Raw genomic sequence first — 23,845 nt, 5'->3', positions numbered from 1 at the left:
GGGTAAAGTTGAGTTTTGTTTCGATTCTCATTTTTGTGTAAACTGTAAAAGCAAAATCTCCCCAGTAACAAGTGACATTGCTTGGCCTTTGATTTTCATTGGTCAGATTTGCTGCGCATTGACCCTCAAAGTTTGTTTTGAAAACTCGAGCTTCCTTGTTCACTGACAAAGTGAGTGCGACACCGAGATCACAGATACCATCGGTGTGCATTCAGTGTGAACTACACGGAGAAATTCGCCCCCTCCACGGAAACAGGGCAGGTAAGGACCAGGAAATGAAAACAAAACAGTGCAGGTGTCACATTCAGAGAGAATTGCATTTAAATTTAAACAGGATTACAGCACAACTTGGGAGAGTCTGGCTCTGTCGATCTGCTTCACCCCTCCAACTCTGAAGTTGAGTGCGCATATCCCGTTGGCTTAAAATACTTTCAGTGGTTTAAAATGTGGTCATATATGTTTTTAAAAATCATTCATGATGTACACAGCCCTAGTTGTCCTTGAGAATGTGGTGGTGAGCAGCCTCCTTGAACCATGTTCAAACATGCTCAAAGAAATAAATCCCGGAAGGGAGGTGAGAGTGTTCGGCCTTGACATCAAGGCTGCATTTGACTGAACCTTCCATATGACCGTCAAGAAGGATAGGGACAGCAGATACATGGGAACACCACGCCTGCAAATTTCCCTCTAAGTCACACTCCATCCTGACTTGGAAATATATTACTATTCCTTCACATTCTCTGGAATTCCCTCCCTGAGGGCATTGTGGGTCTATTGACAGAACATGGACTGCAGCAGTTCAAAAAAGCAACTCCCTACCACCTTCACAAGGGTAGCGAGAGACTGGAAATAAATGCTGGCCAGCCACTGACACCATATCCCCATGATTCAATAAAAAAAAATCCTTTGAGTTAGCCTTCAACACAGCTAATCCTGCTGATTCTTCATTACACAATGAATTCTCACTCCTTATTAGAGGTTTACTTGGCAGAATTACAGCAAAGGAGGTAAAACGTCGTGATGGCGATCAGGAGTCACTTGAAAATCATGGTCCTGTCAATGGATGAGCCCTTGACTGTGAAAAAGCTCCTGTACAGCAGTAGAAATTCCAGAACAGGAGCCCAAGAAAGAAATGAAATAAGACGTGTTGATTAGTGTGTGCCGGATTTTGCTGGTGTGAGGTATTTCTCAATATATCCCTTTCGTTATACTTGCTGATATATGTTTAGCTTTTGAACCATTTTCATCCAGTGTTGCTGAAATTAATTGTTAATACCAGCTGCAACCCAACCTTAGTGAATAACAGCACTGAGTAATCCTTAACCTGTCAGATTTAAAGATGGTAAATACATGAAGATGAATGAAGACTTGTGGTAAACTAATTAAGACCAAATCAGTTCCAGAAAGAAGAAAGTAGATCAAGTTAATTGGAGCTATGTACAGTTATAGAATAACATCCACTGCTATCAGTTTCAGACCTGAGGAAAGACCAACCTACTCTGCAGCAGCTCTATACACTTTTTGTAATATAGGGTCATAGATGTGTACATCACGGACCAACCCATCCATGCCAACCAGATATCCTAAATTAATCAAGTCCTATTTGCCAACATTTGGCCCATAACCCTCTAAACCCTTCCTCTTCATGTACCCATCCAGATGCCATTTAAATGCTGTAATTGTACCAGTATCCACCACTTCCTCTGGCAGCTCATTCCATACACGCACCACCCTTCTGTGGGAAAAGACCACCCCATAGGTCCCTTTTAAATCTTTCCACTCTGACCTTAAACTTCTGCCCTCTAGTTTTGGACACTCCTGCTTTGAGGAAAATACCCTATTCATGCCGAGGGTTGTTTTTCAGACTGGAGGCCTGTGACCAGTGGAGTGCCACAAAGATCGGTGCTGGGCTGTCTACTTTTTGTCATTTACATAAATGATTTGGATGTGAGCATAAGAGGTACAGTTAGTAAGTTTGCAGATGACACCAAAATTGGAGGTGTAGTGGACAGTGAAGAGGGTTACCTCAGATTAAAACAGGATTTTGACCAGATGCGCCAATAGGCTGAGAAGTGGCAGATGGAGTTTAATTCAGATAAATGTGAGGTGCTGCATTTTGGAAAGCAAATCTTAGCAGGACTTATACACCTAACGGTAAGGTCCTAGGGAGTGTTGCTGAACAAAGAGACCTTGGAGTTCAGGTTCATAGCTGCTTTGAAAGTGAAGTTGCAGGTTGATAGGATAGTGAAGAAGGCGTTTGGTATGTTTTCCTTTATTGGTCAGAGTATTGAGTACAGGAGTTGGGAGGTCATGCACCAGCTGTACAGGACATTGCTGAGGCCACTGTTGGAATATTGCATGCAATTCTGCTCTCATTCCTGTCAGAAAGATGTTGTGAAATGTGAAAGGGTTCAGAAAAGGATGTTGCCAGGGTTAGAGGATTTGAGCTACAGGGAGAGGCTAAATAGGGTGGGGCTGCTTTGCCTGGAATGTTGGGGGCTGGGGTGTGACCTAATAGAGATTTACAAAATTGAGGAGTATGGATAGGGTAAATAGGCAAAGTCTTTTCCCTTTGGTCAGAGAGTCCAGATCTAGAGGGCATAGGTTTAGGGTGAGAGGGGAAAGATACAAGAGAGACCTAAGGGGCAACTTTTTTACACAGAGGGTGGTGCATGTATGGAATGAGCTGCCAGAGGAAGTGGTGGAGGCTGGTACAATTGCAACATTTAAAAGGCATTTGGATGGGTATATGAATAGGAAGGGTTTGGAGGGCTATGGGCCGGGTGCTGGCAGGTGGGACTAGATTGGGTTGAGATATCTGGTTGGCATGGACGGGTTGGACCGAAGGGTCTGTTTCCATGCTGTACATCTCTATGACTGTACACAGCCTAGTTGTCCTTGAGAATGTGGTGGTGAGCAGCCTCCTTGAACCATGTTCAAACATGCTCAAAGAGATAAATCCCAGAGGGGAGGTGAGAGTGCAAGTCCTTGACATCAAGGCTGCATTTGGCTAAAACTTCCAAGCCCCTGACCATGACCAATGAGAGGGATAGGGACAGCAGATACATGGGAACACCACCCCTACAAATTTCCCTCCAAGTAATACTCTATCCTGACTTGGAAATATATTACTATTCCTTCACATTCCCTGGAATTCTCTCCCTGAAGGCATTGTGGGTCTATTGACAGAACCTGGACTGCAGCAGTTCAAAAAAGCAACTCACTACCACCTTCACAAGGGTAGCAAGAGACTGGAAATAAATGCTGGCCAGCCACTGACACCATATCCCCATGATTCAATGAAAAAATCCTTTGAGTTGGCTGCAGCCTTCAACACAGCTAATCCTGCTGATTCTTCATTACACAATGAATTCTCACTCCTTACCAGAGGTAAGGAGTGGTAGAATTACTTGGTAGAATTATAGCAAAGGAGGCAAAACGTTGTGATGGCGATCAGGAGTCACTTGAAAATCATGGTCCTGTCAATGGATGAGCCTTTGACTGTGAAAAAGCTCCTGTACAGCAGTAGAAATTCCAGAACAGGAGCCCAAGAAAGAAATGAAATAAGACATGTCGATTAGTGTGTGCCGGATTTTGCTGGTGTGAGGTATTTCTCAATATGTCCCATTAGTTACACTTGCTGATATATTGAACACTTGCTTTTGAACAATTTTCATCCAGTGTTGCTGAAATTAATTGTTAATACCAGCTGCAACCCAACCTTAGTGAATAACAGCACTGAGTAATCCTTAACCTGTCAGATTTAAAGATGGTAAATACATGAAGATGAATGAAGACTTGTGGTAAACTAATTAAGACCAAATCAGTTCCAGAAAGAAGAAAGTAGATCAAGTTAATTGGAGCTATGTACAGTTATAGAATAACATCCACTGCTATCAGTTTCAGACCTGAGGAAAGACCAACCTACTCTGCAGCAGCTCTATACACTTTTTGTAATATAGGGTCATAGATGTGTACATCACGGACCAACCCATCCATGCCAACCAGATATCCTAAATTAATCAAGTCCTATTTGCCAACATTTGGCCCATAACCCTCTAAACCCTTCCTATTCATGTACCCATCCAGATGCCATTTAAATGCTGTAATTGTACCAGTATCCACCACTTCCTCTGGCAGCTCATTCCATACACGCACCACCCTTCTGTGGGAAAAGACCACCCCATAGGTCCCTTTTAAATCTTTCCACTCTGACCTTAAACTTCTGCCCTCTAGTTTTGGACACTCCTGCTTTGAGGAAAATACCCTATTCATGCCCCTCATGACTTTATAAACCTCTATTTGGTCATCCTTCAGCCTCTGACACTCCAGAGAAAGTAGCCACTGGCTATTCAGTCTCTGACAAATGGAGATCAAATCGACTGTTTTCTGACCAAACTTCGATAAGTTTAAGTTCTATAAGTCCTATAACTTCTATAGTTCTATAAGTTTCTTTATTTTTTTCATCTATACCCCAGTGTTCCAAAAGCAGATTATCTGGGCATTGTCATGTTGGTCGTGGGAGTTTGCTGAGTAAATTTGCTTTCGAACAGGGATTCCATTTCAATATCTTTGGTTGAGAAGCACTTTCAGTTATCTGATGGTAAAAATAAACTCAAATCTTCTCTTACAAATGTATTCTAAAACATCTCTTGAAAATGCAAATGCACTACATCCACTGATTTCCGTTTAACCTCTCTATTTACAGTCAACATTAGTAAGTTTGCAATGATACCAAAATTGAAGGTGTAGTGGACAGAAAGAAGGTTATCTCAGTCCATTGACCCATCTGATCAAGAGCCCAATGGGCTGAGCAGTGGCAGAGGGGGTTTAATTTAGATAAACAATGAGATGCTGCTTTTTTTTTTGAAAGGCATATCAGGGCTGGGCTTATTCACTTAATGATAAGATCCTGTGGTGTATTGATGAACAGACTTTGGAGTGCATGTTCATAGTTCCTTTAAATGGAGTTATAGGTAGAATAGTGAAGAAGGCATTTGGTAAGCTTGCCTTTATTGGTCAGTGAATTGAGGATAGGGGTTGGGAGGTCATGTTGCAGGACATTGGTGAGGCCTCTCTTGGAATACTGTGTTCATTTCTAGTCTCCCTGCTATAGGAAGGATGTTGTGTAAGTTGAAAATGTTCAGAAAAGACTTAAAAAGATGTTGCCAGGGTTGGACGGTTTGAGCTATATGGAGAGACAGAATAGACTGCAGCTATTTTCCCTAGAACATCAGAGGCTAAGGGATGACCTTATAGAGGTTTATAAAATCATGAGGAGCATGGATAGGGTGAATAGACAAGGCCTTTTACCTGGGCTGGGCAAGTCCAAAACTAGAGGGCATAGCTCTAAGGTGAGAGGGGAAAGATTTAAAAGGGACCTAAGGGGCAATATTTTCACGCAGAGGGTGGTGCATGAATTGAATAAGTTGGCAGAGGAAGTGGTGGAGGCTGGTACAATTACAATATTGAAAAGGCATCTGGTTGAGTACATGAATAGGAAAGGTTTAGAGAGTGACTTCCTGCTGCCACTGCCTCTCTAACACCTCATCCTGAGATTCATCAAATGTCACTGTACAGTGCAGCTCAGACTTAGGTAGTCTTGCTTTAGTCAACATCGTCAACACTTCTGCTTCCCACACCCCCCAAATGCTGGCAAATGGTGCTCGGTTAATTTAGAATATCTGGTCAGCAAGGAAGAATAGGACTGAAGGGTCTGTTTCCATGCTGTACAGCTCTGAATCTGTAATAACATTTCTGGGGTCTTTCCCGACTGGACATTGACTTGATCCCAAGTCAAGAAGACAGGTTTAACTAAAGAGTGAACAACTCAGTCATGTGACCCAGAAATCTGGCTGGTGTACTGGGGACAAGTTCCCAGCTCTTGCTTGAAGTAGTGCCTGGAGGTAGTGATTTGTCATCCGATATGCCAGGTGTAATTTCTGAGTTCAGGTACTAAAGGTGGAATTGAATGCATAGCCTTGTGAATCAGAGACTGTGTGAAACCTACTCAGTCAGAGCTGACCCCATTCCCAGTCCCTTGTATTCACAAGTTTGAAATTCAGTCACTGATCACAGACTCTCTTCATCTGTTTAAAATTGCCATTAATTGACCTTTTAATTCTATCCCAATGTAATCCCCATCGATGATGAACATTTATTATCTAATATCAGATACAAATGTAGGACCAAGGCGAGCATTACTGGCAAGGCAGAGATAAATGCAAAGTACAAAACAATTGCCATTGCAATGGATATGTGATATGTAAATGTTAATGATTAAGTGTATAAAGTTGGCACTAACTTGTGCTCTCCTTGGTCACAGATTTTAGCTGGAAACTTTCTCTCCATAACTCTTTGCTGTAGTCTCATAATTTAGATAATCTGAGTGGGTAGGGGATCCCAGCTGACAGAACATAACCAGAACATAACCCTACAGCCCACCAGGTGTGCACCATGATGCCATTCTGAACTAATCCTGTCTGCCTGCTCATGGCCCATATCCTTCTCTTCCCTGCCTGTTTGTGTCTGCCCACACGACTGTTCACCATTGTTATTGTTTCTGAATCTACCACCTTCCCAAATTGCGTTGCTACAACATTGTCCATTTTTAGATGCATTAACTCACTCTCTCTACTTCCCTCTAACAGGAGAAAACCGAACACAACCAAAGACAAAGGAGTGACATCGCGGGGGGAGCTACAGCCCTCTGGCCCCTCCACCACCGCCCGCCCCCCACTTTTCTGAGGCGGGTTCTCTGGAATCACTGGACAGTCAGACGGGGAAAGCAGTGAGAGACACAGAAGGAGGATGGAAGGAGCCAGCTCCAGGTTGGTCAAAAAACTCCTCGTATTCTGTCATAGGCTCAAAGGAACATAGAAACAGGAAAAGGCCATTCAGCCCACGGAGCCTCCTCTCCCAGTAAATTAGATCATTGTTGGTCTGCATGATCTCCATGTGATTGTTCTGCAGAACTCAGTTGACATCTGTCATGAATATGCTCCAGGATTGAGCTTCCACATCCCTCTGGGACATTAAATTGCAATGGCTTAACAACATCTAATTGAAAGAATTCCTCCTCCTCTTAAATGGAGACTATGTTCCAGGTTTTAGACACAAAAACCATCTTATATATAAATACTTGTCATGTGTGGTCTGACTTTTTTTTATTAGATACAATGCGGACAACCCTTTCTGTAAAATGCAGTTTCTTCAATTGCTCCTCATATGACAATCCTACTGTCGCAAGATTAATCTACTGAAACTCCATTGCACTCCCTCTATGAAAGTATATCCTTCCTTTAACAGGGACTAAACCTGGACACAGTATGTCAGCTGAGATCTCCACAAGAATTTATAGAAGTTGCATCTTTATACGTGGTCTCAAATCCCTGTGCAATTCCATTTTTAATACCTGTCATTGGGAAAATGTTGACTCTAAGCAATCAAACAAAGATAGCAATGCTTTCCAAAAGGGAAATCCCACCAGACACCTTTTTTATTAGAATTATTTCAGCAGGCATTCAGCCAGGTGGATAAACGGGAAGGAGCAGATGTAATATATTTGAATTTTCGAAAAGGTGTTCTATAAGGTATTGCCCATAGGTCCACTTATTAAGAGATGGAAATGTGTTGCTGGAAAAGCGCAGCAGGTCAGGCAGCATCTAGGGAACAGGAGAATCGACGTTTCGGGCATTAGCCCTTCTTCAGGAATGAGGAAAGTTAAGACAAGAGCCCATGGCACTGGTGGTGGTATATGAGTCTGCATGGAGGATTGTCTAGTGAATCGAGAATATAGAAAGTTGGGATAATGAGTGAATTCTCATTGTTATGAGTAGAGTCCCACAGGGATCAATGCTGGGACCATGATGATATACAATATAAATTAATTACTTTGGATGAAGGAGTTTAATATACTATAGTGAAGTGTAAGGTAACACAATAGAATGGGGGCAAGCAGTGAGCAGGATAGAAAGAATCCACAGAAGAATTTGGACAGGTCACATGAGCAGACAAAACATTTGGTAAATGGACTATAATCTGGGAAATGTGCGATTATACACTTTAGAAGAAAGTACAGAAGAGCTGAATATCATGTAAATGGGGAAAGACTGCAGAATTTTGCATAACAGAAGGAATTTGCATCCTTGTACAGGAATCACAGGAAGCTAAAACACAAGGTCAGTGGGGAACAGGGAAGGGAAGTAGACTTAACTTTTACTTCAAAGGAAACGGTGTATAAAAATATGGAGATCTTGCTGAAACGATACAAAGCATGAGTCAGATCATAGCTGTAATACTGGGAAGGATTATATTCCCCTTGCCTTGAGGGAAGAGGTACTGACATTGAAGGCAGCTCAGGGAAGGTTCACCAAGTCAATTATGGGAATGGGGTGATTTTTTTTTGAGGTTGAACAGGCTGTGCCTGTAATTGGAGTTTAGGAGAATGTAGGGAGACGTTACTGAAACATGGGATTCTGAAGGGGCTTAATAGGATGGATGTAGAGAACCTAGAACCTGAGAGCATAATGTCAAAATCAGAGCTCTTGTATGTCAAACTGAGATTGGAGGGAATTTCACTTTCTCGGAAGGTAGTATATTTGAGGAATTCTTCATGCAGAGGTCTGTTGAGGATGGACTATTAGGATGGATTGTTCAACACTGAGATCGACAGCTTTTTGAGCATTAAAGGATTTCAGATTATTTGGATACGATAGGAAAGGAGTTGAAAATTATTAGATCAGCCGTGATGTCATTGCATAGTAGAGCAGACTCAATGGGCTGAATGGCCTAATCTGCTCCATATCCTCTGCTGTTATTGTCCGTCATACTTTAACCCATTCACTGAGCCTGTCCAGGACCTGTTGAGGCCTCCTTGTATCCTCTTCATAACTTATTTCAGTTTGGTATCTTCAGCAACTTTGGAAATCTGACAATTGGTCTCCAAATCCGTATCATTCATGCATCTTGTGAACAGCAGTGGATCAAGTGGTGATCCTTACCAAATCCCACTGGTAAACAGTCTGACTTTTGACAATAATCTATTTACAGAATAACCTTAATTTATCCGAACGAGACGGGTGGGGAGTATTTTGTTTGGATAACTGTTCAGATAACTCACCTGATCGTAAACAAAAGAAGCCATCCTGAACACAAAATGTAAAATAGCATGGTTTGCAGAGTTTTTATTTCATTAAGTCAATTTAAAATGTATACAAACACTGGATATTGCTTAAATTCAATGAGGTGGAGGCCAAATCCTCAAATATTCCTGAAGCACTCTTATGTATTTACAGAGGAGAGTAGAGGATCTAACGCTGTGCTCTACTGGAGAGTTAGTTTAAATAGCCGACTCAATTATAGATTTAAACAACTAATCTTTGCATTCTGCAAAATTGCAGAATTTTAACTGTTTTGTTCGGAAGTATCTTGTGATTATAGCGATAGGGAATAACACTAGAGCAACATTCCAGGCTGCGTGGAGCATGTTGCACAAGTCTGGTTAAACTGAGAAGGATGAAACCCTCACTGTCACATGAATATCGAAATCCCAGCATTAAACGAGGTCCTGAACAGCTTCTACAATCACAAGAGCATTTCAGTTCCCGCTGAAGTCAGTATCACGATAGAAAGACAGAAGCACCTTCTCGCTCTTGTGTTTACTTTCTTTGTCATTTTGTTTCACAAGCGGCCTGGTAAATTAATGGCAATAAAGCACTTACTTTTGCAAAGAGCTGTGTAGCTAACCCTTATGTTAAAAAAAATCCAGTCGCTGGTGCTTGTGCTTCTTTGTTTTTCCAGCGTTTCCACATGTTCTTCAGTCCAGATTATCCAAATTCACTTTGCATCATTGCAAACAAAAGATGCAATTGGCGCACCTGTGTCAGTAACTCCTCTTTAATGGAACTTTTTTGAGACCATGAGATCTTGTTCGGACAACCAAGGTTGTTCTGTATTCCTAATTTCTGCTTTCTCATTGTTCACCAAATCTCATCCATACTTGTATGTTTTACCTCAACCCTATACCTTCTAATTTCATTCACAAACCCACATAGAGCCTTATCAAAAGGGAGTTGAAAATCCAAATACATCACACCCACTGATTCTCCTGGATCAATGCTGAAAGTAATCACCACAAAGAAACACCAATGAGTTTGTCAACAAGACTTCCCTTCACAAGCCTATGTAGACTCTGAACAATTCTGTCATTCTTTTCCAGATACCCACTTATTACATCTTTTACAGATTTTAACAATGAGTGATGTCAAGGTAACAGCTCTGTAGTTCTCTCTCTTTCTCCCTTTCTGAATAGTGGTGTTACATTGCTCTTCTCAGTCCATAAGAATGCTTTCAAACTCTACAAAATTTTGAAAGAAAATCACCAATTCATTCAGTATCCCTCTGTGATGAAGCTAACCTGGTCCAGAAAACTATCAGCCTTCAATCAAGTTAACTTTTCCAGCATTAACTGTTTATGAATGCTTAATTCTTTCAATTGTTCAGTTCCACACTTTCTTGGTCAGTTTGTATTTCTGGGAGATTTTCTGTATCTTCTGCAAAGGCAGACACAGTACCCATTTAGTTTCTCTGCCTTGTTCTGCAATCTCCAACTGCAATAGTCCTTCTTCACTCGGTTTGAAATTATGCCCAATCATCAGGATTACAACAGGGGCGGCACGGTGGCACAGTGGTTAGCACTGCTGCCTCACAGCACCAGAGACCCGGGTTCAATTCCCGCCTCAGGCGACTGACTGTGTGGAGTTTGCACATTCTCCCCGTGTCTGCGTGGGTTTCCTCCGGGTGCTCCGGTTTCCTCCCACAGTCCAAAGATGTGTAGGTTAGGTGAATTGGCCATGCTAAATTGCCCGTAGTGTTAGGTAAGGGGTAAATGTAGGGGTATGGGTGGGTTGCGCTTCGGCGGGGCGGTGTGGACTTGTTGGGCCGAAGGGCCTGTTTCCACACTGTAAGTAATCTCATCTAATACAACCTTTTCTAAGCTAATTCCTTTGAAAAAGGAGGGAAGGCAATGGGGATCAATGGTTACAGGAAGTTGGCAGGAAAATGAGGTTGAGAAATATATCAGCCATGATCAAATGGTGGAGCATTCCTGAATGTCCAAATGGCCTAATTCTGCTCCTATATCTTATAATCTTGTGTGTGATGGTGACAGATAAACAACTCCCACCGACGTTTGCTACCCTTTGCTGTTTCATGGCTCCACCCAAATTGATTTTGTTCCTTTGGCCTAAGATTCTGTCTTACTAATGTACTGGTTTCATCTCTTATCAGAAGTTTCTGCTACCTCCGTTTTGCCTGTCCTTCATAATTGCAAAATATCCTGAGATATTCACCTTCCAAATTTAGTACACATGGAACCACAACTCCATAATAGCAATTAACTCATTTACCTCAAATTGTCCTTTCACATTATTAACCTTTTGTGAATGCTGCACAGCATGCATTCAGATGCAGTGCCTTTAATTCTGATTTTTTTTTCACTCACTTTGTTTCACTCAAATCGGAGTTTCTCAGCTTCCCATTCCCTTTCCAAACTACATTTAACCCCCAGCAGCACGAGCGAACTTCCCTGCAAAGATGCTCATCTTCTCCATGCCCTCCCTCCCTCCACAAGATTCTCAGCCACAAGCTCCATTTTCCTAATTCTGTGCTGACTCTCAGATGAGACGGAAGGAATTCTGAAGTTACTGATCAAGGGCCCCTGCTTTTCAATCTCGTTTCCAGCTCCCTGACATTTGCTGTTCCTACCCAAGTCACATGCACCACAACCTCCACCAGTTCAGCTTCTCCCAGAAGAATGTCCTGCAATCACTAATGACACTATTGGCCCTGGTATCAGGGAGTAACACTGAAATGCCAGTTCCCTTAACTAATGAATCCTCTATCATTCTCCCCTGTTGTCCAGCAGAACCACCCATAGTGCCATGAATTTGCCTCTGACTGCACCCATACAAGGAACCACTGCCCTCACCAATATCCAAACTAGAAAACCAATCAGGGTTCTCTTCCTGGTTCTCTGGGACTGTTTGACAGTCGCCCATGTCCTTCTGTCTGTAAGATCCTAGCCTGCAGTTTGACTACCTCTGTGAACATGCTATCCATCTTGATCCCAGCCCTGCAGATGCATCATAGTGACTCTAGCTGCCAATCCAAACTGCAAAGCCCAGAGCTCAGGTTTCTGTGGCTGGTTCCATTACCTGTATTTGTAGTTGGTCATGTCACTGGTAGCGTCCACAACTTCTCACATACAACAGGACACACATACCATGTCACCGAGCTGCCTTACCATTCCCAAACTAGACTGCTTCTGCGATTTCCTCCTCTAGAATACAACCAATCAGTGCAACACTTCCACACCTCCTGTACCCTATTAAACTCTCCTCTGCTTCTGTCCTTCAACACCAAGAGGAGTATTTCCAACAGCAAAGCCCTGGGTTTGAACTTTAACCAACCCTCAGTTCACTTGATCCATCACGCCACTTGAGCCTCACAAACAGCAGTTTGGAACCACCCCTTTGGGAGGGCTTAGATGGAATGAAGGAAGGTGATTCACAGACTGGTGAAGAGGAACTTGGGGTGAGGAGGTAGGCACTTGGTTGCTACTGTCAAGAGAGAGAGGATATGATTATCCTTCAATGTGGTATCTATGAAGCTAAACATAATGGGTCCATCACGAAGCGGGATGATGGTCATTCATCTCATGTAAGACCTTTTGTATAAATTGGGCATTGCAATCAGCTATATTTAAAACAGTGATTTCATTTTACTAGTCAATATAAAATTAAGTGTGTTAGGAGGCTTTGAACATTTCTCAAGATTATTTGAACTTCTTTCCTTTTAGAGATCAACGAGCTGAAACTTCAAACCTTTTAAAAGATGAAACAGTGGAATCTTCAAACTCTACATTCTTCACTGATGAAGAACTCGCCAAACTCAAGTCGGATTATGACATGGGTGGAGTGGAAAAAGTTAAAACAGTGGTACAGCAGAAAGTAACTCAACTGGACAATACAGAGCTCAATGTTGCAGTAACAGGACAAACAGGTGCAGGGAAATCTTCCTTCATCAATGCGATGAGAGGACTTGAGTTCGATGATGAGGGAGCAGCTGAAGTTGATACCGTAGAAACCACAATGGAGCCAACGGGATACAAACATCCCAACCTGCCGAATGTTTGTTTCTGGGATTTGCCAGGAATTGGAACCAAAAAATTCCCTGCGAATAAATACCTGAAGGAAATGAAATTTAAAAGGTATGATTTTTTCATCATCATCTCTGCTAGTCGATTCACAGAAAATGACGCACAACTTGCCAAAGAGCTCAAACAGCTAAAGAAGAATTTCTATTTTGTTCGATCTAAAATTGATAGTGATCTTTATTCAAAGAGAAAGGGAGGGAGACAATGTAATGAAGAGGAAGAACTGAAGAAGATCAGGAATGACTGTGTCAGCAAGCTGCAAGAGGCTGGAATCCCATCACCCAGAGTGTTCCTGATATCAAATTTTGACCTGAATCTGTATGATTTTAGTCTGTTAAATAAAGCTCTGGAAGATGGCCTTCCGAACATAAAGAAAAGTGTATACATCCTCGCCCTCCCAAATGTCAGCTTGGAGATTGTGGAGAAGAAAAGGAAAGAGCTAAGGAAACGAGTCTGGATGTTGGCGACACTTTCTGGGGTAATTGGGGCGGTGCCAGTTCCCGGAGTCTCCCTGGGCTGTGACATTGGGATAGTAATTGGAGGAATAGTACATTTCCGTCAATGTCTGGGTCTGAATGAAACATCCCAGCCTGCCGAATGTTTGTTTCTGGGATTTGCCAGGAATTGGAACCAACAAATTCCCTGCAAATAAATACCTGAACAAAATGAAATTTAAAAGCTATGATTTTTTCATCATCATCTCAGCCTGTCGATTCACAGAAAATGACACAAAACTTGCCAGAGAGATCAAACGGCTCGGGAAGAATTTCTATTTTGTTCGATCTAAAATTGATTGTGATCTTTATTCAAAGAGAAAGAGAGGGAGACAATGTAATGAAGAGGAAGAACTGAACAAGATCAGGAATGACTGTGTCAGCAAGCTGCAAGAGGCTGGGATCCCATCACCCAGAGTGTACCTGATATCAAACTTTGACCTGAATCTGTATGATTTTAGTCTGTTAAATAAAGCTCTGGAAGATGGCCTTCCGAATATAAAGAAAAGTGTATACATCCTCGCCCTCCCAAATGTCAGCTTGGAGATTTTGGAGAAGAAAAGGAAAGAGCTAAGGAAACGAATCTGGATGTCGGCGACACTTTCTGGGGGAATTGGGGCGGTGCCAGTTCCTGGAGTCTCCCTGGCTTTTGACAGTGTGATAATAATTAAGGAAATAGTACATTTCCGTCAATGTCTGGGTCTGGATAATTCTTCTCTTCAAAGTCTGGCCAAGAGGGTAGGAAAACCTGTGGAGGATCTGAAAGCAGTGGTGACAACTCCCCTGGTCAGGGGGGAGATAACCCCTGATGTCATAAACAGATTGGCCTGGGGTGCTACTGCTGTCGCTGCTTCAGCAATCGAGCTCGCCCTTGACACCATCCCAGTGATTGGTTCCATCTTCGGAGCAGGGTCATCCTTCTTTTTTACCTACAAACTGCTGAGTGCTGCATTGGATGATCTTACAGAGAGTGCACAGAAAGTGGCGATGGCTGCCTTTGGGACTGAAAATAATCCAAACCAAACATCAGTGCAGTGATTGAATGCTTTAGCTAAGCACTGATGAAAGTCTACTCTACAATATTCCCTTGTGACTGAACTCGTTTGTGAAAATATTCCTCCCTCACATCAGGGAAATGTTCTTGCAGAACAGTATCTTTTTGAGGTGTACTACAAAGGAGAATTTCAAGAGTTGAATTAATTTCACATGTTCCCTGAACAGAGGTTACCCCTTGAGTAAATACAAATTTAAATAAACGTTCCCTGCTGCAGGATGTATCCATTCAGCCCCCCATTCCTGTGGTCAGACATATCTGTGTGTCCACAGAAGAGGAGAAACTTTTTCACCCAGAGAGTGGTGGGTGTATGGAATGCTCTGCCCCAGAAGGCTGTGGAGGCCAAGTCTCTGGATACTTTCAAGAAAGAGTTGAATAGAGCTCTTAAGGATAGTGGAATCAAGGATTATGGGGACAAGGAATGAACAGGATACTGATGAGGATGATCAGCCATGATCATAATGAATGGTGGTGCTGGCTCGAAGGGCAGAATGGCCTACTCCTGCACCTATTGTCTATTGATGGATTCAGTTCCAACATTCAGCTCCTTCTCTGTAATGGTCTCTTTTTAAAATATGACAACAGCATTATGACAGAAAGGCAACCAGTGGAGCTGTGTTTCATTTTTGATTATGCGTAATTTCCACATTGGTCCCTTTTTCCATCCTCATAGCTATAATTCAAAGACATTTTAAACCTGTGTTAAGGTCTTCCTCCCAGTATACAACAATCCCAGTATAAAGTCTTATCAAGAGGAAGCTTATTTTCCAATACTGTTAAACCCATCAGCACATTTTGTGTACAGCCCACTCACCTGGTGTTCGAACAGTTGTTGCACAAAGCAGAGAGTGTCAGAAACGATTTCAATTCTCTGCAGATCTGGATGTACATTGCTTCAGAATATGGATGAAGGCACTGGATAAAGTAAGGGTGAAGGGCCCTGACAACATGCAGCAATACGACTGAAGGCACCGGCTCCACGACCTGCCAAGGCCCTAAGCAATTTGTCCATTGGAATCTAATTGACAAATGGCAGCACATCAGACGATAAGCCACTGACTGCCCTTTCAGTCTACTCTCAATCATTAACAAAGTGATGTTGCTGTCAAACAACACTTGCTTAACAAAAACCTGCTCTTCGATGCTCAGTCTGGGTTCTGCCAGAGTTGAGAGTGTGTTGCTGGAAAAGCACAGCAGGTCAGGCAGCATCTGAGGAACAGGAAAATCAACGTTTCGGGCCGGATCTCTTCATCAGGAATGAGGGGATAGACAGATAGACAGTGTCAGCTTTCCCAATGGGCAGATTGAGATACCTCTCCATTAATGTGATGCTGCCTGACTTGCTGTGCTCTTCCAGCAACACACTCTCAACTCTGATCTCCAGCATCTGCAGTCCTCACTGTCTCCTGGGCTCTGCCAGACCCACTCAGCTACTGGCTTCATGACAGCTTTGATCAAAACACAGACTAAAGAGGTGAACTGCACAGGCGATGTGAGAGAGACTGCACTTGGCATCAAGGTCCCACCCCTCAGTACGAGTGAGATAGGACTTGCAGCAACCCTGATGCAGCAAGGACAGTGGGTTACATTTGATTCCAGGTCATTGGCAGAAATGGAACACATTATGCTCGAATGGACAAAGAATGCCTGGCCATTGTCTTTGCTTGTGAACATTTTCATCAATGCCTACTTCCAGGAGACAAAATCACATTTGGGACTGACCACAAACCACTTCAAAGCAATTTTCCACAAACTGCCACTGTCTGCTCCAAAGAATGTTGCTCACAAAACAGAGGTAGCATTTGCACATGCTAGGCAGGTGACTGAAACAGATGTAAATTGCAGACATGCTGTTGACAGTAGCTTCCCAGTAAAGACAGTACAGAATACTGGAATCATAAAGCTATCCATAAACTGCAATATCTACAGAAACCCTTCCTACTCATTTACCCACCCAGATGCCTTTTAAATGTTGTAATTGTACCAGCCTCCACCACTTCCTTTGGCATCTCATTCCAGACACGCTCCACTCTCTGTGTGAAAAAGTTACCCTGAGGGCCTTTTTAAGTCTTTCCCCTCACCTTAAACCATATTGACATAAACTGTTATCTATTGTCACTGATGGACACAATTCTTAAAAGAAACCCTTCCACCGACAACTTTGTATTTTCAAGGTTAATTTTGTGCAAACGCTGAGCCACTCACTTCCACTACCGTATTACTGACTTAGCCTCTGCCAGTTCCCCCATGGGTCCCAGCTGCTGACGTACTATAAGACAGGAGGACCAGTGATTGCAAAGATGACTATAACAAAATACGCTCAAGGTCCAAGATTCCTTTGTTCTGAATCAAGCCACCCTTTTTAAACACATTAAACAAAAGGCAAGTTTATTTTCAGTCAAGTTCATGTTCTGCATCTGTTTTTATGGCATTACCATATCATTGGAGTTCAGCTTGTGTTGACATTTGTATCTGAAATTATTCTGATTAAATGCTGTATGATCAATAAATAATTGATTATCATTTTGGGAAATGTTAACAAAGTTATTGTTCAAAGGTTTCAAATCATTTTGGAAATCTCCCTTCCTTACCACATTTTTAAGTTTTGTTTCCTTCCATAATATGATCAGAAACTTCCGAAGGCAGGAGAGCGAGTGAGAGACGAACACAGCCTCTTCCAGGGAAGGCCCACTGCATCACAATTCAATGAGACAGTGGCAAGGCCACAAGTGGACATCCCCGGGAATCAAATGCACGGGGATGGAGCCCCATTTGGAGGGAGCTGCTGACTAAACACAGGCCAATGGGTCTTATGTTGGTATGTCATAGAGGAGGCCATGGCTCCTGCTGGAGATAGACCCATTCAGAGTCCAAGGACTGCAGGGTGAACTAGGAGAAAGGGAAGTAATGGGGTGGCAGGGGAGTAGGTTTTGTGGTTGGGGCTCTGTGCAACTACAAACAAGCACCCACCTGTGAGACGCCTAATCCCTTGATCAGATACTGATTGGCTTTGGATCAAGAGAACCTTGCCCATTCCTCCCGAGATGACAAGCTGTCAGCAGGAGAACATCTATAGTGCATGCTGCATAGTAACATGCCAGCTCATCACTGGGTTAACCCCAGCAGCAGTCAGCTAAAACTCCTGAACGGCCATTACTTGGTCTTAAGGCTCTCGATTGGCTGGCCGGGATTGGCTGGATGGGAAAGTTGACTGTGGGCCTTCCTACACTTAATTCTCTGTCTAATGAGGTGCCCTTCCTGCCTCCAAAATCACCAATATCAAGGGCCGAAGATTTGCCCCACTTCTTTGAAATGAAGAGAATCCTCCAATTGCCAGATACTCTTAACTTAGATCCTTAACTGTTCAATCCCTAAAAACTAGCGAATTTACCATACATACTCAGTAAATGCCAAATTTTTTAGACAGTTTGTTTAAGCTGAAATTAGGGGTTCAACTATTACTTGAGTATTGTTTTCGAGAGGATGAAAGTCATGCTTAGTATGAGTCAAAAATGGACAAATAAGAACTAGATCTCCATATCAAATAATAAACAACAAAAGAAAAAATAATTATGACCATATTGAATATTTATCAACAAAATAATTATCTCCATTCTGCCTGCTATGGTAGAATGGTATTGTCGTACCGTATTCCAGTTACATAGAACATTACAATGCAGCACAGGCCCTTTAGCCCTCGATGTTGCGCTGACCTGTCATACCAATCTGAAGCCCATCTAACCTACTCTATTCCATGTACGTCCATATGCTTGTCCAATGACGACTTAAATGTACTTAAGGTTGGCGAATCTACTACAGTTGCAGGCAAAGCATTCCATACCCTTACTACTCTCTGAGTAAAGAAACTACCTCTGACATCTGTCCTATATCTATCACCTCTCAATATAAAGTTATGCCCCCTCGTGCTCGCTGTCATCATACTTGGAAAAAGGCTCTCCCTGTCCACCCTATCTAACCCTCTGATTATCTTCTATGTCTCTATTAAGTCACCTCTCAACCTTCTTCTCTCTAACCAAAACAGCCTCAAGTCCCTCAGCCTTTCCTCATACGACCTTCCCTCCATACCAGGCAACATCCTAGTAAATCTCCTCTACACCCTTTCCAAAGCTTCCACATCCTTCTTATAATGCGGTGACCAGAACTGTACACAATACTCCAAGTGCAGCCTCACCAGAGTTTTGTACAGCTGTAGCATAACCTCATGGTTCCGGAACTCGATCCTCTATTAATAAAAGCTAAAACACTGTATGCCTTCTTAACAACCCTGTCAACCTGGGTGGCAACTTTCAAGGATCTGTGTACCTGGACACCGAGATCTCTCTGCTCATCTACACTACCAAGAATCTTACCATTAGCCCAGTACTTTGCATTCCGGTTACTCCAACCAAAGTGAATCACCTCACACTTGTCTGCATTAAACTCCATTTGCCACGTCTCAGCCCAGCTCTGCAGCTTATCTATGTCTCTCTGTAACCTACAACATCCTTCCTCACTATCCACAACTCCACCAACCTTAGTGTCGTCTGCAAATTTACTAACCCACTCTGCTACGCCCTCATCCAGGTCGTTTATGAAAATAACGAACAGCAGTGGACCCAACACCGACCCTTGCGGTACACCACTGGTAACTGGACTCCAGGATGAACATTTCTCACCAACCACCACCCTCTGTCTTCTTTCAGCAAGCCAATTACTGATCCAAACTGCTATATTTCCCCCAGTCCCATTCTTCCTCATTTTCTACAATAGGCTATTGTGGGGAATCTTATCGAACGCCTTACCTGTCCTGTAAAGTGTACTCGAGTATTAGTTGAATTTTTTTCACTACGTTTTAACAATAAATTTATAGGGTCGGCCATTACTGGGGTACTATATTTGAGGGGCTGAAATTCATGCCTGTTAAAATTCATACTGTATCATTAGCAAAAGCCCAACTGATCTCTAAACGAATAAACACAAGAATTACAGCAATTCAGAAAACCTGGAGCAGAATGTGATAGCTGGTGGACTGGAAAGCCGGAGCAGAGCACAATGACTCATAAATGTTGATCTGTTATTTGTGAAGAACTAAGGTTGAAGATTCCTGACTTTTTGACCAAAAAAAGTCAACTTTTACATGAGATTGACTTATACTTGAGTATATATGGTATTTGCAATGACTCAACGTCCCTTTTCTCTCCAAAGTCATTGAAAATGTCACTTCCCAAATCCATTCCCACTTATTCTGGAATTTTCTTAACACACGTAACAGTCGATAAATCACCAGGACCTGATCAAGTGTATCCCAAGAAATTATAGGAATCTAACGAAAAAACTGCAGGATCCTTAGTAGACACATTTGTATCATTGACAGACACAGGGGAGGTGCCAGAAGACTGGAGGGTGGCTAATGTTGTGCTATTATTTATGAAGGGCTGTGAGGAAAGGGCTGGGAACTACAGAGCAGTGAGACTAACATCTGTGGTGGGTGCATTGTCAGAGGGGATTCTGCGAGACAGGATTTACATGCATTTTGAAAGACAAGAACAGATTAGGGATAGTCAGCATGACATTATCAGTGGGAAATCGTACTTCAAATATTTTATTGAGTTTTTTTGTGAATAAGTGGCGAAAAGCTAGATGAAGGTAAGGTAATAGACATTGAGAAGGTGTTGATTCACCATAATCCTCCTGGTATTTTTCCTTCTAAGCTACATTTGTGCCTAATCATCAATGGCTGACTGTAGAGAAGTGCAGTGTGTTCCATTGAAAAACAAAACCTCAGCAAAGAAGATCCATTGGGACTCACCTCAGGAAGGTAAGATCGTGTAGTGATTGGAATGAGGTCAGCCAGGTGAACCATATAGAATATGAGTTTTATGATTGGGGGATCTAATCAGGGAGTCCAGGCTGACAGATGTAAACAGAGGTGCTGTTCACTCTGAGAAGTGGCCCTGAGGAACGTGGACCAATGTCAACTGCTATGCACATGTACGTAAAGGATGACTTGGTGAAGGGATACCAGCCTTTATGGAGTTATTTCATTGGTGATGTTATTGGGATTAATGATGTAACCATGCAAAAGCACCTACTAACTGAAGCCCAACTTAACTTTAAACATGGACTACAACTGGCTTTATCATTGGAAAATGCAGCCAGTGGAGCATGAGTCACAGGTATGCCGATGGATGTGGACTCCCTGACCAAGCTGACTGAGCTTGGGGGACACCACCTGAGTGAAGGCAATTGCATAGCCTCACTCGTGACATACTCTGAACAGAGGGACCCTTGGTCAGCCCACAGCAAAACCCCAAAACAAAGCCAGCATTGGTCAAACGGTTAAAGTTTTCTTCAGGAACTGGGCCGGCAAGCCATTGTACTTGCTACTGGTATGTGGATCCTAGAAGGAAAAGAGTCCCAGTCATCCTGAATTGAGTAAGAGAACTCATTGGGGACTGTCCAGGAGAATGCACACCCTGGAAAGCCCTCCTAAATCTGCTTTGGAACAGTTAAATTGCTTAGCAACATCTACATCAGAACCAATCAAAATAAACATCTGGTTAAATGGTCATCCAGTTCTAATAGAGGTTGATAGCATTGTGGCTGTATCAGTGATTGCAGAATCAGTCTTTAATAAGGGCTCCAACCCTTGTGCTTGCATAAGACCTTGGCTAGTCTGAGAACCTATTCCAGGGAACGTTTACAGATTAAGGGTACAACTTTGGTTTTGGTTTCTCATGAGAAGCAGCAGTTACCACTGATTGTAGTAAAAGCCTTGGGCCAAAGCCTGATGGGGTGAAATTGGTTGAGAAAGATTCAACTTGATTGGCTCCACGTTTTTCAGTTTGAAAATTGCTGCCTGAGTGCAGCCTTAATTAAATACACGGACGTTTTTCAGGAAAGTCTAGGGACTATCAAAGAAAGCAAGATCACCTCCCATGTTGACCAGGAAGTAATTCCACACTTCTGCAATGCCCATCCAGTGACAATTGCCTTATGCACAAAAGTAGAGGCAGAAATCATGAGGCTGGAAAGCGAGAGAATCATCAAACCAGTCTAATTTGCAGAATGGGCAGCTCTGGGTCATACCAGTTGTGAAGCCCAGCGGGTTGGTTCGCCTTTGCAGGGATTTTAAACAAATGGTAAACCATTTGTTGCAGCCGGATAAATACCCAAAATGATTTATCTACAAAACTGGCAGGGGGGAATGTTCTTCATGAAGGTGAACATGAGACATGTGTACTTGCAATTGCGGTTAGATGAGGATTCCCAGACATATGCTACAATTAATTCCCATAAGGATTTGTACCAATATATGAGACTGCCATTTGAACTATCATCAGCCTGTGCCATTTTTCTGTGGATGATTGAGAACATTTCACAATGTTCTACCCAAGTGGTCTACACCAGGCTGTTATTTATCCAAATGATGTGCTAATAACAGAGAAGACCAATAAAGACGACTTAGAGAACTCGAACATAGTCTTTAGCTGTTTCTTGCAGACGGGTATATGCCTTAGAAGTTAAAAATATGTGTTCCAGGCACTAAAGTAGCCTACTTGAGCTACAGAGTTGACAAAATGCATAGGGAGATAAAGTTACGGCCACCAAAGGTGCTGGGCTCCCATGTCTATACTGGAGATTAGGTCTTCCTGGGATTGGTGAATTATTATGTCGTAGTAACAGACCACATACTCCTGCTGAAGTCACTCAAAGACAACAAGTCCGTGCCATCCATAGCTTCTGGTCAAATTCAGCAGTGAGCTCTCAGTCCAATAGCATACAATCACATCGTCCAGGAGGCCAAATGGCAAGACTTGTTGGGCCGAAGGGCCTGTTTCCACACTGTAAGTAATCTAAAATTATGTCGTAATTACAGACCACATACTCCTGCTGAAGTCACTCAAAGACAACAAGTCCGTGCCACCCATAGCTTCTGGTCAAATTCAGCAGTGAGCTCTCAGTCCAATAGCATACAATCACATCGTCCAGGAGGCCAAATGGCAAATGCAGATGCCTAGAACTGCCTTCCGCTAACAGATACACCACTGGTGATGCTGCCACTGGTAGAATCCATTTTCAACTTCTTGTACACCCTTCCAATCACCGCTAACAGTGTCAGACTGTTGGGACTAGAAAATGTGCTCTGAGCAAAACTGGTAGTGATGGAGTAAATAAAAGGATCATCACAACCAGAATTGCAATCTTTCTGGACCTGACGAGACCAGACCACTGGAGAGGACGCCATTTTATTATGAGGACAAGAGTGATTGTCCCGAGCAAAAGTTGCCACCACATACTGGCTGAACTGCATCAAAGTTATCCAGGGCTTGTCCAAAATGAAGATGTTGGCGAGATGTTATGTCTGGGTCGCTAGGATTGGATGCAGATGTGGTCACGTTGGTGGGGCATTACCCAGAATACTGCCAGCAACCCACCAACATTCATGGGAATGGCCAGGTAAGCCCTGGACTCAGTTACACTTGGACTATTATGACCCTTTCATGGCCTTAATGTTGTTAGTTATTGTGGATGCCCACTCAAATTGGTTGGACGTGCATAGTGTTCATTCATCAAATATGGGCAGCACAATACAAAAGCTTCAAGCATCATTTGCAATACAGAGTCTCCAAGAAGTGTTGTTCACAGACAACGGGCCATCAGTTACCAACAGGGAATTCAAGTATTTCCTAAAATTGAATAGCATTCGACATCATCCACTGTTGCAGCAGAAAGAGCAGTCCAAACTTTGAAGGCAGGCTTAAAGAAATAGCCGAGAGTGTGGTGCTGGAAAAGCACAGCAAGTCAGGCAGCATCCGAGCAGCAGGAAAATCGACATTTCAGGCAAAAGCCCTTTATAGAAAGAAATAGCCTACAGCCTCACGCGATACCAAACTGACCCAGTTCCTGTTTGATTATAGGACATGCAACTATAGGAATAGCTCCAGCAGAGTTGCAAATGAGGAGAAAGCTCCGCACCAGGTTAAATCTGATCTTCGAGACATGCAGGGGGAGGGATGGGAAGTGAAATGGCATCAGGAACACTAATCTCAGACACAAGACCCCACTGCATAAGAGAGA

The 23,845-nt window shown here is 42.8% G+C and overlaps 2 protein-coding genes across 2 annotated transcripts in view; both read left to right on the top strand.

Moving 5' to 3' along the window:
* LOC122557072 overlaps positions 1-17,287 on the top strand; it is a 21,365-nt gene extending 4,078 nt beyond the window's left edge. The window contains exon 2 of the mRNA XM_043704349.1: positions 16,671-17,287. Within this exon, the coding sequence (XP_043560284.1) occupies positions 16,671-16,733 (63 nt within the window). The 3' untranslated portion in view covers positions 16,734-17,287. The remainder of the gene's footprint in view (positions 1-16,670) is intronic.
* LOC122557070 (interferon-inducible GTPase 5-like) lies at positions 9-17,287 on the top strand. The gene is made up of 4 exons (XM_043704347.1): positions 9-261; positions 6,651-6,830; positions 12,860-13,173; positions 13,799-17,287. The coding sequence occupies exons 2-4, from the start codon at positions 6,811-6,813 to the stop codon at positions 14,746-14,748; spliced, it is 1,284 nt and encodes a 427-aa protein (XP_043560282.1). The 5' UTR covers positions 9-261; positions 6,651-6,810; the 3' UTR covers positions 14,749-17,287.
* Positions 17,288-23,845: the final 6,558 nt, after the last annotated feature.

This window comes from Chiloscyllium plagiosum, chromosome 15 (assembly GCF_004010195.1).
Source record: "Chiloscyllium plagiosum isolate BGI_BamShark_2017 chromosome 15, ASM401019v2, whole genome shotgun sequence".
Taxonomy (NCBI): Eukaryota; Metazoa; Chordata; class Chondrichthyes; order Orectolobiformes; family Hemiscylliidae; genus Chiloscyllium; species Chiloscyllium plagiosum.
Note: the sequence above shows the minus strand (reverse complement) of the source record. Positions and strands in the feature narration are given on the sequence as shown.

Coding starts and splice junctions, on each gene's coding strand:
- LOC122557070 (XM_043704347.1), top strand. CDS start 6,811: ATGGAAGGAGCCAGCTCCAG. Junction 6,831..12,859: donor ATGGAAGGAGCCAGCTCCAG/GTTGGTCAAAAA, acceptor CTTTCCTTTTAG/AGATCAACGAGCTGAAACTT. Junction 13,174..13,798: donor GGAGCCAACGGGATACAAAC/ATCCCAACCTGC, acceptor TCTGAATGAAAC/ATCCCAGCCTGCCGAATGTT.